At 35.8% G+C, this 18,165-nt stretch overlaps 1 protein-coding gene across 1 annotated transcript in view; it reads right to left on the reverse strand.

Moving 5' to 3' along the window:
• Positions 1–18,165, reverse strand: part of DNER (delta/notch like EGF repeat containing) — a 142,784-nt gene that overhangs the window by 70,186 nt on the left and 54,433 nt on the right. Inside the window, exons 2-3 of the mRNA XM_075157633.1 lie at positions 11,757–12,053; positions 461–555 (exon numbers count right to left, since the gene is read on the reverse strand). Coding sequence (XP_075013734.1) covers positions 461–555; positions 11,757–12,053 — 392 coding nt within the window. The remainder of the gene's footprint in view (positions 1–460; positions 556–11,756; positions 12,054–18,165) is intronic.

The following is an 18,165-nucleotide window of genomic DNA, read 5'->3' on the forward strand; positions in this document are numbered from 1 at the left end:
AAGATTTCACAGCTGATGATGACATCCAAAGCAATAATCCAGAAATCAAATACAAATGCACAAAATACATGCATTTATGTAGTCAATGATAACACTTTCTACCAGCAAGTGCATCTGGAGATTAAAGGGGGAAAAAAAGTGTTCACTGCATGAAGGAGAAAGGAAATGTCGTATCTTCTCCAAACTGACATCTTCAGCATGTCTGCCCTAATTTCTAATGCCTTCTGATAGCCCAGAGACAGTTTACATGCTTACATCTTCTAAAACATTAAATATGTGGGGAAAATTACACCAAGAGCTGTCGTGGCACTGCTAGACGCCTGAAGTCTGTCTGAAGTTCTTTCATATACTTTTAGCCATTTGACAAATCCTCCTATCTGAAAAATGGTTGTCTAAAATATACAGGCAAATTTAAATAAAAGCATTTTTATATTTCATCACATATGACAAATATTCTTACTTTATTGATGTGTTCTGTGGAACTTCAAAGGAGATAAGCCGGCCTCCAGCAGAGGTATTGGAACTGGCATTTCCACAAGCCACATCTGGGGTTATCTGAAAATAAAAATAATTTTATTTAACACTAAACCAGAAAACCTGACCAAAGAAAACATGAAAGAATTTTTTTAAAATAACACTAACAGTCCAGTAGTCATCTTTGAAAAATCATCAGGATGGACCAAAACATTCACCAAAACATTTATGCTATCAACAAATGTTCTGAAAATTCACATAACCATCCTTTTAGGTTTTTGTTTTAACAAAAACTTCTTGTGCATAAATGTGAACTTCTAGAGGCATCTTCCTTTAAAAGTGATCATGTTTAGAAAAAGATGAATAGGCTTCTGGTCTTTTAAAATAATAAATAAAGCTCTAACATTTGCCACATCCAAGAAATATTCCATCATTAATTTAGGTGATCTTGGAGGATTTATAATAGAAAATATTGATATTGTCTTTCTACTATATTGAAATATGTTTTTTTCCAAACACAGATTACTTTAAAAAAAAATACTCTCCCACTTGCCCATTACTATTATTTCCAATTAAAGTTGCTTGAACAAGCAGTGCTTTCAGACGGAAAAAAATTATAAGCACAGTTGAGAGTGAAAGGATGTATTTGCCAAACCTGTGATGCCTAGTAGGCATAGAAATCAGTTACTGTATTAACTAGATCAAGACACCATGCAGGATGCCATACAACACAGAGGAATCACAGACAGAATCCTTAATTATTCATATCTTGTAAAGTAGTAATTTCATAAAGGCAGTTTGAAAACCATTAGCATTTCCAATAATACCTTTATTTCAAATAAGTAATATTTTATGTGGCATAATTGAGTCTTTCTATTGCCTACATTAACATCATCATATTTTTAATTAAATGGTTCTCAGGTATCTTCATCATCTTGCCTATGGAATATAACACTGTAAAAAAGTCAGTCACTGTCATCTTCAAATTGCTAGGCAGATTTTGCAATGTTATTTTTTCAGTCATCTAGAACGTGTGTGCAACCTTTTTAAGTCAGCCTTACTGGCAAAGTGAAAATGCAACCTGACACACTTCCATGAATTAATCATCCATCAAAGAAAAAGCCAAAATCTAATTTGTAAATTTAGGTAAAATTCAAATTCATATTTTAAACAGTACTATGAAACACCTGTAAAAACATAAACAACAGAAGTCCAGAATATGATGCAAGTAATAATTTTTAGAAGACTCAGAGTTGATTTTGACTCAGGCAAGACAAATAGTCAGTATTCACATTTCCCACAAATGTCTAGATTACTCGATTCATTGTTGAATTCTCTGGCACATATAATATGAATACATGTAGTTTATGAAAATAAAGTGAGATGCAATTTTATTGTATTTGTTCAAATAAATTTTGAAAAAAGATAATATATCCATTACAATTTTTCAATCTTGGATATCAAAATTATGGAGTCAACATTCAAAGCATGATGAATCCAAAATTAGTTTGGTTAACACTCTTCCTTTTATATTTGCCAACATTTAAACTTTCATTTTCTTTAGGAATCTAAATGCCTACTGGAACAAAAGAAAAAAAAAGAAATCAACATCTCTATTCTCACACAGTCTTATACTACATCTAAAAATACACTCGCTTTTAAAGTATTTATATAGTTTTAGAATTTCATGCATCTATTACCTTGGAACACAAGGGGATAAATGTAATTTCAGCATTTCATTTACCTTACTATTCAATATTAGAAGTTTGTAAAGTAAAGGGTATTGATCTCTTTGAAATTAGAATTAAAAAAAACAACAAAAAATTAAAGAAGCAAGAGCTGAACAAAGTGGCTGCATAACAAAAGCTGAGATTTAACCTTCTGAAAATGGAAAAAACAAACCAAAAAGACTTTGGTTTGCAAACACATCAGAATTAAGGATTACTTAGCATGAAAAGCATATGTAGGAAATACTTCAATGGTAATCAGAAGAGTGAAAGGCAAAATGCAGGATTTTGACTCTTCTGTTAAGAGATCTGTAATGTTTGATGTCTTTCTCTATCTAGGAACTCCATTTGAATTGGCCCTGACTTCATGCTCTACGAATCTGATAAATAATCATCTAAACCAGTAGGACACTAAAACCAGGATTTTACAGCAGCGAAATTTGATTTTTTTTTTTAATATTGAAAAAATGGTACTTGGATCAGAAAAAAAAAAACACAAGAAGAAGCAGCAGCTCTTATAAGGAACAAAAAATGGTTCTAGCAGTGTCCTATTTCAGACAAATACTATGGAGACAAAAATGACAGCTTTGACACCTGAATTAGGAAACAAATTACACAGTTTTTCCACAGGTGTGGGAAATTTGTATGAAGATTTTTAAGTATGTATCTTTCCTGTCTTAACAGAGCTCTCTGCAAAACTGAAAGATTGAAGAATGAGGGCAAAGACGACCAATACCTTACAATAAGAAAGGACACTCAGAAGATGAAAACAATCTGTAAGTCTCACTCAAAAAAAAAAAAAAAAGCTAGAACTGGAAGGAGATATTTAAAACAGAACACTGGAAAATATACTTAAATTATTTTCAGAAGGTAAAATAAAGAGCATTCCTATCCTAATTCCTCCTCAAAGTTTAAAAGTGAGATTGCTAAAGTAAAATATACAAACAGACCATCTAAAGTCATTTAAAGACAATCTTAAGAAAACATTACATATAACTGCAATGACATCAAACTTTTCCAAAATTCCCCTGAAGCACTCAATAGTACAGAATCTTGAAACCAGCAAGGAAGCTCCTGGGGGAACAGACTTATAGATACAACACAAATGATGCAGCTACTTTAAAAATAGTCACCAAAGAAAACAAAATCTTCATGCACCTGCCAGAGCTAAGGTATGTTTAGGAGCTGCTTACAAAGATAAGCTCCTACATCAGCACAGAATATACTGAAAAGCTGCTCTTCAGTATATTACTTAGAGTTTAAAATACTTAAATATCAAATTGCTGATAGGAAATACAGAATTTCTCTTTACAATACATGTTCCATAAGTTTGCATCTAAATCATGTTCTTGTTTTTTCAAAGAGAACATAATATATAAAACTACATTTCTGCTTCAAATGTTTTAACTTTTTGAGTCTTTACATGGGTGAAAGAGCATTATTTGAGAAAACAAGAGTGAAATCTCCAGAAGAGTACCTATTCCTACAATCTCTACCTGGACCTTAACAAGACAGCAGTGACTTGGCCAGAAGATTACCTTAGGCCATCGCAGTAGTACAGATGAGATTGCAAAGGAAATCAGGTGTGGTACCTAAGAAGAGAGCAACAGATTGTTCTTCCATATTACAACTTTTCTGAAAAAATTGAATGGAGTGAATTATATAGATACTGTCCTGCCTTACACACCAACCAGAATAACGACGTATACACTTAATTCAACAAGTGCTGAAATACATACATAAATTGCAAGGCAATATTTTTACATGAGCGCCTTTATTATTTTGATAAATTAAGGGTACTACCTTAAGGCTAAGAAAAGTAACATACAGATTCTAAGTCTACATTTATGCTAGGATACATATACGCAGCCTCTCACTACTGAAAGTTGTTCTCTGAAGATATTTGTTGCATATGAAATTTCATAATATGTTTCTTGGAAAGCTGACCAGACATTTGTAATTCTACAAGGCCTTATCAACATGGGCAGACTAATCCTGAGCAGTGCAAAAGACAACCATTCTGCTACTGTGATACATGTTTGCATCTCTTTTGTATCTCAGCCACCTGAGTTTAAAGAATTGCAGACGGCTTTTACTTCTTGCAAAACATGCCACACTTTCCTCAAACTTAAAAGTGGTCTGTAAGTGGAATGACCAGATTCACATTAGCCTTAGCAATTCCACAGTACCCTATTAACAAGATATTAATGAATATTTCTGAAAACTAACAGATACTTCCAAACACTGGAAGAGGCTGCCCAGGTATCTTATGGACTCTCCATCCTTGGAGGTATTTAAGACTCAACTGAACAAAGTTCTGAGCAACCCACTCTAGCTGGCCCTGCTTTGAGCAAGGGGTGGACTAGACAATCTCCAGAGGTCCCTTCCAACCTCACCTACACTATGATTCTGTGAGTAAAAATTCACCCCATGAGCCAGTTGCCTACTAAGTCTTTCCTGTAAATTGCCATTGTAACTTTAGTGACATGATGACTTTCACAAAACCCCACTCTAACGTACAAAAAGAGTGCTTCATTTTGAAAATATCCCCAAAGGTTACACAAATAAGTATGTGTGCATGTGTGCACACATGCGCACACGGACACCTGTGTATTTTTCACTGACGCTTTCCTCCTGTGCTAGCTGTGAAGGTTCTCTTTAGTTAGCCTCTTGTCTTTCCATCTCAAAAAGCTGTTCTCCTGGTTTTATCTCCTAATGGGGCAACAAAGAAATCCGCATGGTCTTGCAGCCAAAGCAAAGTGGGGCAAATTAGTCTGGAATTAAACAGAATACATGAATGCACACATCATTTCCACACATCATTCTTGAACTAAATAAAAGAGATGAAAACAAACTCCTCTTAAAGAAAAGATCAATGCTTAAAAGAAAAATCTCTATGCTTAAAAATTTAAACATGTTTGAAAAGACATTATGTTAATGGAAAGAGTATGAAAATGAGTTCTTTGAGAAAAACAAGGCTATGTTCTGAGGTGGTCTCCCATGAAAATTGACATGGTCATTAAGAAAGATAACCTTTCATTTCTTCGGTAGGACAGAAACTGTCCTACCGAAGAATGCATAATGAATGCATTATGAGGAATTGTCTTGCAAATGCTAACTCTTTCAAATCTTCTTCCAAGGGATTACATATTAACTTTCAATTCAATAAAGCAAGTTTGATAACATGCAGTTTTGTCTTTTCTGAACATATAACTACTTTTCCATCAGGATAAGGCCTGCAGGATTTCTTCTTTTCCAACCCTCTAAGGGTGGCAAGAGGTATCTCTCATTTTCTAAGAAATATAACATGTTTGTCAGCCTTCCTTATGCAAAGGAAAAATAATATGAGAGAAATAAAACAGGTTAGATCCTGACTATAAGATCTTGAACAGCTGTCCGCAAAGAATTAAAAAGGGAAAAGTAGGAAAATAAAAGGCAATATAATAGAACCGTAAAAGCGGGATCAATTATTATCTTCTTGTAGTCAAGATTCCAAGCAATAAACCAGGATCGCTTCTGGCACAGAAATCCCACTCAGATAGAACAAAATTATGAAAGAAAGAAAAGCAGTTCCTTTGCCTTGTAGCATAGAAAAACTACAGCTTCTGAAAATCTAGTGTCACATAGCTTAACCTCCACATGAGTGTATTTGTTTCTACCCTCCAGAGTTTCATATGGGACAATGCTTGAAAGAAAACTAGAAAGACAGAAAGAAAATAAAGGCTTTCTTCTAACATATCTCACCAGTGGGAGAGAAAAGCAAAAGTGTTTAGAGTGGGAGTAGTGCCTCTCTGAAGAACACCAAGGGAAGACTGAGAGACTGCATCCAAAAACAGTATCAAATGAAGAAGGCTTGCCAGTTATTGTAGCACTGAAATGCGATATCCACCCAGTGAATTCTGTCACTGGCAGTTTGTGTTTCTTTGCTCATCTGAGCAAAAGCCACTTTGTAGAGTCAGCAATCACACTGCCAAGAGAATCCAGTACGTTCTGATGATGGCAATCCTCTAGATCATTATTAAAACTTTCTATTTCTGTCACGGGTTAGCAATGCCAACATTACACCAAGAGGTAGATGCTTCAGCAGGCACAGTAGGTTATCTTGCGCAGTGACGCTTTCTCAGATAGATTACCTGGGTGATCATATTAGCCAGATGCCTTTTTGTCTCAAGCTGGCCACCGAAATCAATGTCAACTTCATAAAATCTGACAATCAGCCTGTACTGGTTTGGGCTGGGATAGAGTTAATTTTCTTCACAGTAGCTTGCATAGTGCTATGTTTTGGATTTGTGATAAAAACAGTGTTGATAACAGGGATGTTTTTGTTATTGCTGAACAGCACTTACACAGCATCAAGGCCTTTTCTGCTTCTCAGACTGCCCTGCCAGCAAGTAGGCTGGGGGTGCACAACAAGTTTGGGGGGACACAGTGGGACAGTTGGCCCCAACTGACCAAAGGGACATCCCATACCATATGATGTCATGCTCAGCAATAAAACGAGGGTGGGGGGGATGGACATTGGCCAGGGCTGCTGTTGCTCAGAGACTGGCTGGGCATCGGTCGGTTGGTGGCGAGCAATTGGGGTTTTTTGCATCACTTGTTTTTCTTTTTTTTGTTTGGGTTTTTTCTTTGTTGTTTTCTTTTTCTCCCTTTTTTTAATGATTAAACTGTCTTTATCTCAAGCCACGGAGTTTTTGCACTTTCACCCTTCCAATTCTCTCCCCCATCCCACTGGGTGGGGGAGTGAGCAAGCAGCTGTGTGGGGCTTAGATGCCTACCCCCTAGTTAAACCATGACACAGTCATTCAATAAATATTACTTCCTTGAACAAATAATGGTCATTTCCTATTCCAGAGTGTATGGAGCTGTTCTGAATAATGAAGATAAACACTGTGGAAACAAGCTCATTGAGCAAAAATTCCACATACTCAAATCTTTACATGCAGTGTATGAGCTCAGGTCACTGGAGTGAGCTAGGATGTAAACTTCAACCCAAGTCTGTCAAGTCAGCCATAGATACTTCTACACCAAAACACTGAGAGGCAGTAAGCACATCAGGTGGTTTTTTTGCTCAGACTCTAAAGACTTCAAGATGGAATGATTCCTGAAGGAGTAGTTAAGACGTTTTCAAAGACAGCACTGGATAACCAAATGTCCTGAGCCCATCTACCAATATGGATTCAGACAAGCAGGGCTTCAGTATCTTGACATAATTGCACTCACTAGAATTCTCTATAGAGTATTACTGTCCTTAAAGGGGATGTGAGAGTTTTGATTTTAGGAAAGCTAGTATTTATGACTATCCATTAAACATCTTTTAGCAATGGAACATACTAAACTAAGATTTGCGTGAACTTCACATAAGTTTTGTTCGAGCATATTGAGCTTTTAGAGATGTTTTGGTTTGTGTTTTGAAAATAAATATAATAAAGGGTATCACCTATCCAGAGATACTATCCAAGTTGTCTATCAGAATGGCGTTTGTACAGAAAGTTCCATATACAGGTATTGTAAAGAAGAGATTTAGTTACAGATTTATCCTAGAAGAAAGTTAAGATTATTCTAGGAAAATCTACGTTTCCTTCAGTTTCCTGATTTGTTTGTATGGTATCTTTTTCTAAAAGCAAAAGAAAAATAATAGAGGCTTCCAAAACAAATCTTATATACAGGTATAAGAAGAGCTAGCCTAAGTCAAACCAAAAGTATACATATTCCAGTACTTTAACTCCAACAGCAATCGTAAGAGGGAATGCCAAGAAAATAGAATAAGAAAAGGGCAAGCATATTTCCTCCAGCCTCCACCCATTTCCATGTCAAAGATTTTCCAAAGCTGTCATTTCTAAGGATGGAGTTACTATGTATTTAGCAACCTCAAATGGATCTCTCCTCCATGCTTCTGTTCAGCCTCCTTCTGCACCCATAGCATACTTTGGTAAAAATGCATGAACATTTAGCAACACATAAAGCAGTCAAAGATTCAAAGGTCTCTGTTTCAAGCAGAAGTATTCCTTAAGAATATTCCACTGCTGCAGAGCAGCAGCACTCTCTTTCAGGATTTTCCATCTGACCCAGCCATACTCCTTTTAAAGGCTTATAATTTACTGACTAAGAACACAAGTAAAACAAATGTTGTCCCCATTGCAAGGGGAATTACAAGTTTATTGTAGCCTCTAATCACTTGTTCCAAAAGCTTGAATCCCAGCAGTAGTATTGCAGTATAAATAAAAGGTTAGACTAGGACTCACGTGCTTAGTATTCTAATTCCTGGCTGTGCACATGGCAAATCACTTTACTGCTCTGTGCTTCAGTGTCTCCATCTGTAATACGTGAATAATACTGCTGATTTCCTTTGAAAAAAATTTGAGCGCTATTAAGGAAAAGTAATATATAAGAGTATGGTATTGCTATTCTTACAGTTGATTTTGTACACAGAAACCTTTGTTGGATCCACTAGTTGAGTAAGATTAATGAGATATTGTTTCTTTTTTCTTCTATTATTGGCTAATATATATCTTTCCTACACTGTAACACAAAAGATCACTGAACTGGGGAAATGTGGATTACTAGTTGTATCTCTCTTGCAAGTGGAATAAGTTAGTTGCCCAAAGTAGGGAAAAAAGTTCTCTTTCAACAGCTGAGCACAAAGATAAATTCCTATTATACTAAACAAACCAATACACAAGAATATTTTTCTCTCAATGATCTGTGTTTGTAGCCCTTAATCTGCATATCAGGAAAAGACTGATTTCTTATAGCAAGAGCTCTCTAAGAAATGAAACTGTATCCAAAGACATCTGTATGTTGTCTACTGGTGCAGACATGACCGAGAAGGTTCAGTCAAGCAAGCATATCCCTAGTATCTAAGGAATGCACAAAAGATGTCCAACTGTAACCATACATGATGCCTCTCTTAGGCAGTTTACTTCTCTCAGGTGTTCATTTTTTGAGTTCCCAAACTTCCTGAAAAAGCTTCCATGGAAACTTCATCCTTGCAAGATAGTGAGAGCTTTCATTTGGAGAGATTCTGGCAAAATTTCTCTCTGAGCAGAGAGACAAAAGAGTATGAAGAACATTAGTTCACTTGCAGTATCAGTATAGAATAATGTGAAAAATGGGCTGACTTGGAAGATTTAAAAAACAAAAAAAAACCAACAACATAATAATAGCAGCCTTTGTTGCCTCTGAATCTCAAGGAAGGTCAAAACAGTAGATTTCCGCAATACAAAACCTAGAGTTACTTTATTTTTTTCCTTCTAAGAGAGCAAGAAAGGATCAAGCTTTGTAAAGCTTTTAAAGCGATGAGGAAAGGTAGTATTTTTCTGCTCAACATTTAACTCTTTAGTCTTGAAGCCTCCACCAAAGAGACTTTGGAACACAGACCTTCAGGCAAATCAACTCTCTTTAGTTTAATATAGATCAGAGACAATGTCTAGAACCAGCAACTGAAATCTCTTTCTTTCGAATAAGCATCTCTCTCACTGTGAATTCCCAAGAACAGAAGGTCATTATGCTGCACTAGAAAGATTGTGAAAAATACAAGACCCACCACAATATAGTAAAAGCATATCAACACAAATAATTTCATAATAGCGTAACAAGTGATTTCCATGTTAGTGTTAATAATGCAATCGCAATTGATAACCTGTAAGTATTTCTCAGGTAACAGAAGACACACAGAAGCGTGAATTTCAGCTATTAAAATACCCACTTGTGAATGATCTGTTTGGCTGAAATGCTTAGTGAATCTACCTAGTATGCAAACCAGGCAGAAACGTTACTTACACAATAGCAGACCACAGATTGAGGAAGACACACAAGGGAAATCTGGTACAGAGAAGGGCATGCCCTTAATTGACCGGGACATATGGAGCACCCATGCAGAGATGACACTGCTTTTAAACTAAGTAATAAAAGCAGATGATTGTTTGTTTCTGCTTCAATGCTCTCTCCAAACTCCATACTTGATGCCTGACGTATGTTCTACTGTAAAATAATAGATATGGGAGATGGAATTCCAAGAAAAAAAGCTCTGTTCTCCAGACATTGCCCACCAGAACTCTCACTGAAATGGGATACAGCCCTAGAACTACTTGTACCTCAGAGATGGTCTGAGAGTCATAACACATCAAACATATATTTTACATAGGTAGATTTTACTTGCAAAAATTGATTTAAATAAAAGTTACAGTAAAAACATGAACAAATTTGTTTGGGCTAGCAAAGAATTATGAAAAATATACTTTTTCCAGGATTAAACTCACGCCTGTTCATTTTTGCATTATGTAGTGTGTGAAAACACCTCAGAAGAATCACGCTCCTTGAAACACTTCAAAAACAGATGCAGCTGACATTTGACCTATTTATTCCTGAATGAACTCAAATTAAATGACTTTACAATGCATTTTTCATTAAGAAAAAGATGTCACATTTTAATCCTTTGCCCACTGAAATTAGAATATTTCTTCACCAACAAGTTTCATTACCCCTAGTGCTTGGTACTAAGCTGATCCAAACAAAACCAAAAAAAAAAAGCACTACCATCACCCCCAAAACAGATGCTCACTTCTATGGCAGGCTGTTCTTTGGGATGCATTTTGCACATACATAGCATTATTATAGGTGGGTGATCTCTGGATCGTGTTGGAGACTTCCAGTACCAACTGCTGTAAGCACAGCATATGCAGAAGTAGTGGTCTCACACCTCCAAGTAGGAGAACAACAATGAAGAGAACTACAAATCATCCTTGCAGTAACGGACTTCAAAGAAGACGGAAGGAGGATGGTCACGTGCTAGATCAATTCTTCTTTGTTTGCAAGCAAACATACTTTCTATCTATATTTGGTTTTCACAGGTAAAGATTAATATTTAATGGTAACTGGGTTAAGTTTGATACATTTTTATTTTTGCAGATACTAGAGTCAATGCAAGGCATCTAAGAATTACTAATAAAACAATGTACAAAACAGTAGAAAGCAAAGATCACATTTCTTAAGGATCGTATGTTGTGTGCTTTCCAGTTGTAGTTTTGCCAGATACTGTTAAGTTTGTCATTTTACTAAGAGATATAAGAAATGTTTAAAAGTTTCCTCCACCATCATTGCATCTCTAGAGGTGTGCACTGTGTAACATACTTTTAATCCTCAAATAGCTGTGTTTTCTTAATGCTGCAGGGACACGTATTTTTCAAAACAACATGCGATTATAACTGCAAATAGCAAAAAAATATATTAAAGGTATTGCTTTAACCTTTTGATTTTGCTAAATTTGTTTGATGTTTGGAGATACGGTGTCGAACAAATGACTGGAAGAAACAAATATTATCCCATTTCAAAGAAATACCCAATACAATATGTTGGCCAAGTTAAGCCCGTTACTTTTAACAAGTATCAAATTTTTTGGCGTTTAATTTTACTAGCATATTAACTCAGGGCAGAGATCATATCTTCAGTCCTCTCATGCAGACACCCATGAAATCATGCACAAATGACAACCCAACAATGATAACACTTGAAAGTTCTTTTCTGTGCATTTTCATTTAGACAGAATATTCTCACCTCTGTTTCATCCCATTTCAGATCTATAACTTTCTGTCCCGCTTTTGGCTGCCATGTAGGTAACGTCACGGTTGCTCTTGAACGAGGAAGAACAATGTCAGGTTCCAAAGTGGATGAGATCGGTCTGCTCTGTCTTGGTGACGTCGACTCGGTCCGTTCAGAGACCAGAAGGCTGTGAAATGAGTGTTCACAGTTTGTTCCCTCATAGCCTTCACTACAGAGACAGAGGTAGCCATCACCACTAGTGCTGCAGTTACCATGGTGACAGGGGTTGCTGGCACAAGGATCTGAAACAAACTGGGAAAAACATATCATATAGGTCAATTACTGCATATAAAGGATTTATTTCTGAGCTTTACAAAGACCATAAAACAGGATTCTTTTCCCTGCTTGTATTTATCTTCTAAACATATTTATGAACCAAGCTCATCTTTGATGTATCCTCAAGGAAGTAAATTCAAAGGATTAAAGAATAATATAGATTAATCTGTATTAACCACTTTTCTCAGACCATTTAATGCTAACTCACTGTTGACACATACAAGCAAAGTGATAAACATGAAGTAGTAACATGGCCACTGTTCATAATCAGCAATTTTCAAAAACAGTCTTAAAAGAGTAACCCATCCAGGGAAGACAACAAACATCTAGAAATTTAACACAGAAATAGGAATGGGGCACAGAACTCATACAGATCATCAGGTCATGAAGCAGCTCTGTGTTCATTTTTGCACCCCAGACTACAAAGTGTAGCACTGCCTTTTGCAAATGCATCAATTATTTTGTTTGTCCTGGAAATAGCTTCCTTGATATTACTTAAGAAATGCTTGCCTTAGTCAGAGCTAAATCACACTGCTGACTCACTGTCATCGTTTGACCAACTAAGACAGACAGGCAGCCCCCTTGATTTGTCTTCACACCCATCCCTGGAAACAGACACTTTCTCAGACTTTAAATGCAAATTTCACCCAAGTGCTCCAGTCCTAAAGGTTACCCAGTTCTTCCCTGTACAATATTCCAGTCTTTCCCTGCATAAGCAATGCTGCTTCTTATATTTCTCAGTAAAGCACCACAGTTATTTATTATTGAACATTTGTTTCAATTATCATAAGAATTACATAAACTTGATATATCATTAATGCCATAAAAAAAAGTATTGGGTCTACACTAGGGATTTTACCTTTCCATCAGTTCAAAGGCCTGGTGTCAGGGGCAACAAATCCTAATATTACACTTTCAGTGTAACAATAGTAACAGTGCTATTATTGACCTCAGCTAGAATTCTTTCTTTGGCTGGAATTTTTTTATTCCCTAACCTCTGTAACATTTTTGGACAGAAAACTGAAGAAACATTATTATGAAAGTTAACTTTGGAGACAGTTAATGGTGAATGTCAGATTTTGAACTGACTGATGCAGAAGAGTTAGAGGCCATGGAAGACAGTCCAAAATATATGGTCTACTCATTTATCTTGTGGTTCGGTTACAGCTCTGAATGTTATTTACTTTGCATGGGGACACATCTCATACATATCAGGTGATACATTAGACATCACAGTCAAGTTCTGACTCTTCTGCATTTTTAAAACTCAGCTATATAGCGAGTTTATATATACTTAATATATCAAGTATCAAGTGCTTATCTCCTTAAAGTCTCTTTCTCCTGCAAATCAACAGAATATAGAAGTTCTCAAAGAAAAATTTCTAGATCGTTTCTCCACAAAATAATATTTAAGTGACAGAAAAGAAAAGAACAATTTCCAGGAAGGAACAAAACCCAGATCTGTTCTATGGCTTGTCAATTACATTTTAAGCTTGCTCCCACTGCCAAGCAGCAGAGATTTTCACAGAAATTTCATTTTCCCTTAAGAGTGTTGAAGAGAAAAATTGTTGACGTGTGAACAAAGCCCAGTTCAAAAATTGTTTGCAACATTTTCATGTTCTAGTTCCTTGGACTAGATCTGAGTTTCAAAGACATACAGCTATCCTGCATACCCTTATTGTTGGATAAGCTCTTTACTCATTCTTTCACAATGAATCCAAATTCACATTAACCCATTTTTGATTAATAAATCAGCATTTATTCTATTCTGAGGAAATTTAATTGTTTTCATCACACCTAAAATGTTAAGGTTATTATTTGTAATAATACATGAATACATCCATTCACTTTACAAGCAAAATAATAAAAAGTGCTCTGTGATACATGTTATATGCTGTAAACTGTTTTGAGCTTGTTTGACTGGAAACAGATGTGCTTAATGACAAGCACTGCTTACTGCTGCCCATGCCACACAGTGAAGAACACCTTGTGCCTTATGAATCTCCACTAATCTTCCACACACAGTGGAAGTGAAAATAATTAAGACTGTTTGGTCTAGATGAAAATAAAAAGGGATGAGTGTAGATGTAGAACTTCAGCATGCACTTTCTCAGAATTGAGTTTTATGAAGTACTTCACAGGATTTTAACTTATCATTTCCTTTTCTTAGTTTCTATTAATTCTAAAGCTCATTTTTCTTTCAGTAAGCCTATCAAAACAAATCAATATGTCCTTTGTGTGATAAGTTTTCTGTTGAACTAAAGAAAGTACATTTTCATTAGCAGTTAAAAAGAGATGAGGAAATAAAATTGATTCATTTGTGTTGGCTGTGATGTTTCTGTGGTTCCTCTAGTCCTCTCCAAGGTGGCAGCAATGGTTAGCAAGGGCTCTGAGAAACATCTTGACACAGTGAACAGCATGGCTCAATCAGAATTAAAAAGTAGCAAAATTTCAAGGTTTAACCTTCAACAAACTTTTGAAGCTCACAGAAAAAAGTAAACATCCTTGGTCTCATAACTGAGAGCTGAACATAAGTATACTGTGAGTAAACAATTAAAGGAGCCCTTTTTCAGCCATTCCTTGTGAAGTTCACAGTATTTTAAAATACTGTTGCATAGAAAAAAGGACGAAGCAAGTAATATGTATCCATATAGCCCATGAATAAATAAGAACACAATATAATCACTGCGAAAAAATTCCAGATCTTTTTTAGGTGTAGAATTTTAATAATCTTGATTAAGAAAGTATATTTAGTATCTAGGTCTCTTGTTTTTATCCCCATTTCTCCATTTAATAGTCTGTTTTAATAATACATTCACTGACTAAATAGGCACAGTCAGCAGTTGCAGCTGACAAAGCTGAGCTAAATATCATAAAATGTATTTGCATGCAATTACTATTCCATATGCCTGGACAGTTGTAATCTTTGGAGTATATTTCCAACAGAATCCTAAGATAGATGCATACCAAGGTGCCCTTCATATTGCAGTTAATTTTCCAAAGGCAGACTGAATATGGTATAAACACTAGGCTTGTTTAAGAATCACACTCACAAACATGGATTTTTTGCCAGCCAGTCCAATTGTTTCCTAAGGTTTCAGTATAAGGTAAAACACTGCAAGATGTAAATCTGCAAGATCTTTTTGCCAGTACTCCTTGTGGTGACACCAATTTGTCATTTAATGCTCATTCGCATCTCTTCAGAGTGGTTCTACTTGTTCTACCTGGAGACAGTCCAGGTAGATCCTCCGGAGAGCTTCAAAAAATAGAATGGTAAGCCTAAAGAGAAGGCTATAGATGAGCTCCTAAACACTATGCAAAACCTGTCTTCCACCTGCGACTCTCCTCTTAGATGTGTTAGTACAAAACTAACTTTCGGCTCAGTTTTTATTGCTGTTGCCTACAATCACAGACAATATTATACCAGCTTGCAACTTCAGTAAAATACAGAAAAAACAGAGTAAATCCAGTCCTCATATTAGGAATTCAGTGGATTGTTTAAATCCATTCTACATAGTGAATGTCCACCTGTTAACAAAGCCAAGCTGCCACAAAAATGTCAAAGATGCATATTTTACATATGTGTCCAGCAGCCCTCACAACCCCCGAAACAGTCTTCAGATATTAAAAGCCAACATAGTCCAAAAGTTTCCAACTCTTCAATGGCTTCCTGAGATAATATTTCCAGTTACAGGATAAAATGTTGTCATTTTCAAATATGTAAAGTGACTTTAGCTGGTTGGGATTTAGACAGCTAGTTTCTTCATATGTTCTGGTAATAACAGATCTTAGGAGAAATTTAAATCAGTAAAAGTAAAATCGGTTTTGCACCTACATTGCTGAAGAAATTCCCCAAGATAAAAGCAGACAACTGTTCTCCAGGAAAAGATCATGGGAAGATCCACCGCATATCACCAGCAGAGAAAAGGGATCAGACACAGCAATTTCAGGCTATGCACAGTACATTAAAAATTATCAACTTCTGAATACTTTAGAAAGAAAATAATTAAATCCTACAGTTTAAGCTATTATCAGTTTGTTTTTAATAAAGCAAGAAAAAAAAAGTTTTTCTTTATAAGCACCTCTGAAATATCATACTATCTTTGCATATGCATCAATTTATGAAAAAGAGATGGAAACAGATTTAAATCTTTTACATAGCAATGGCAATAAAGATTATCTAGAAATGTAATCTCTTCGAAAGAATGGTTTAATTATGTTCAAATTATTATTTAAACTCAGCCTCATTCAATCCTTCACACAGTGAAGTTTTAAATCCCATTCCATCACATAGTAAATATTAATGCCAACTGGAAACAAAGACAAGAAAACAGGATTAATTGAAATAGGAAAAAAAACAGATGTTCCAAAAAGTGTCCACAGAAAAAGCATTGAGATGAGTATATCAAACAAATGCATTTTTTTTCTGTTTTGAGAAAAGACTGTCCTGTGACTCAGTGAGACTCAAGCAACGTATGTAGGTTCAATTTCTGGCTCTCCCAGAGACATCCTGCGTGACCTGCAAACAGTCTCTCTGCCTCTTTCCTAACTGTAAAATGGAGATTACATTCCTTTCTCACACTGCCTGTGTTGTCTGGTTAGAAAGCAATTTTTTTCAGGATGGGAAGCACAGAGCCAGATGTAGATAGGAACTCTCAAGCAGCAGTGAAATACAAATAAATATAATAAAGAAATAAATCTCTGTACAGCAAGGCTAAATCTGTAACCTGTGGCCATTCAGGTTTGTTTCTTTGTTATTCTTTCTTCCTCTCTTTCCCTTTTGTTTCTTTCTGTGGCTCTTTAGGTTTCTTCTGAACACTTCTTTGCTCAGACGAACAGAAGTGTTCAGAGAAATACCCAGCAAAGACTCTTTAAAGTTAAGAAAAATTCCTAAATTATATTGTTTTTTCTTATTAACCCATAAAGGACAGCAAAATCTTATTGATATTGCATGTTTAGGCACTATACTCTTCATCAAAACAAGAGCTGCTTCAAAACAAGTAAGTTGAAGAATATATTTATTTTCCAACTGTGACCAAACATAACAGAAATTAAAAAGTGGCTAATACACTGTGATTATGAGAGTTAGGATGAATGAGATTTTTTTTGTCCCATGAGAATGTAAAAATTAACCAGTATCAGCACCATGGTGCACATAGGTATCTCCACCTTAAATGGCTGTTATTGAAAAGCCGCCTGCAATTACTTTTGCATATGTGTTTAAGGAAGCTCTTGGAAAGTAATTCTTCTATCACATCTGGAAAACTAGTACTATGCCATAGTGAAACACTGCCTCACAGGGTGCAGTGACCACCTGCACCTTGATCAGACACCAGCCAGTCCATACAGGAATAGGAATGTCACAATTTGCCAGAAGGAAAAAAAATGTGCCAGTATGGTGCTATTCCATACTAAAAAGTATCCATATGCTATGAGCTACATCAGTTTGAGCCCTGGGTATCAACGATTTTAAAGAATGGGCAAGCCACGAAGTATTAGAAAGTGCTCTACACAGAGGTGCTGGAAACCAGAGCAATCAGGGCTTTCTTTCCCATCCCTCAAAACAATGTAAGTAGGACAAAACGTTTATATATTACATGAAACATTAATATGGCAGCTACATAAGTTTCAGTTATTAGAAACTAACTACAAGCTGCAATACAAAATCTAAGATTTAGAAGGCTAATGCCAAGAACTGTATTATACTGAAACTACAATGTAAGCAACTTCTTTCTAGAAGTAAACATTTACTGTTTTCCTTTAGCAATTCCACTCAATGTCCCAATCCATCAGGAAAGACATCAATAAATCTAATAAAGAAGTGCAACCTATATCAGATAATTCAGAACATGATTCCTTGAAACACTGTTAACCATGAGCATTTTGGATTGCTTCCAAGCTGCCATTCTCATTCTGAGTTTTGAATATTCAGAGTAATGAAACGGCCAGTGAATGTAATAAATGGATATAAAACATTTTCTTGACTTCAGTGAAGCAGCAAAAAAATGCCTAAAGAAATTGTCTGTTTAATTGAGAACCAAAGCATGGCTGCCCAAATCTATTTGAAAAACCAGCAAACATAACAAGG

Source organism: Calonectris borealis, chromosome 9 (genome assembly GCF_964195595.1).
Source record: "Calonectris borealis chromosome 9, bCalBor7.hap1.2, whole genome shotgun sequence".
NCBI lineage: Eukaryota > Metazoa > Chordata > Aves > Procellariiformes > Procellariidae > Calonectris > Calonectris borealis.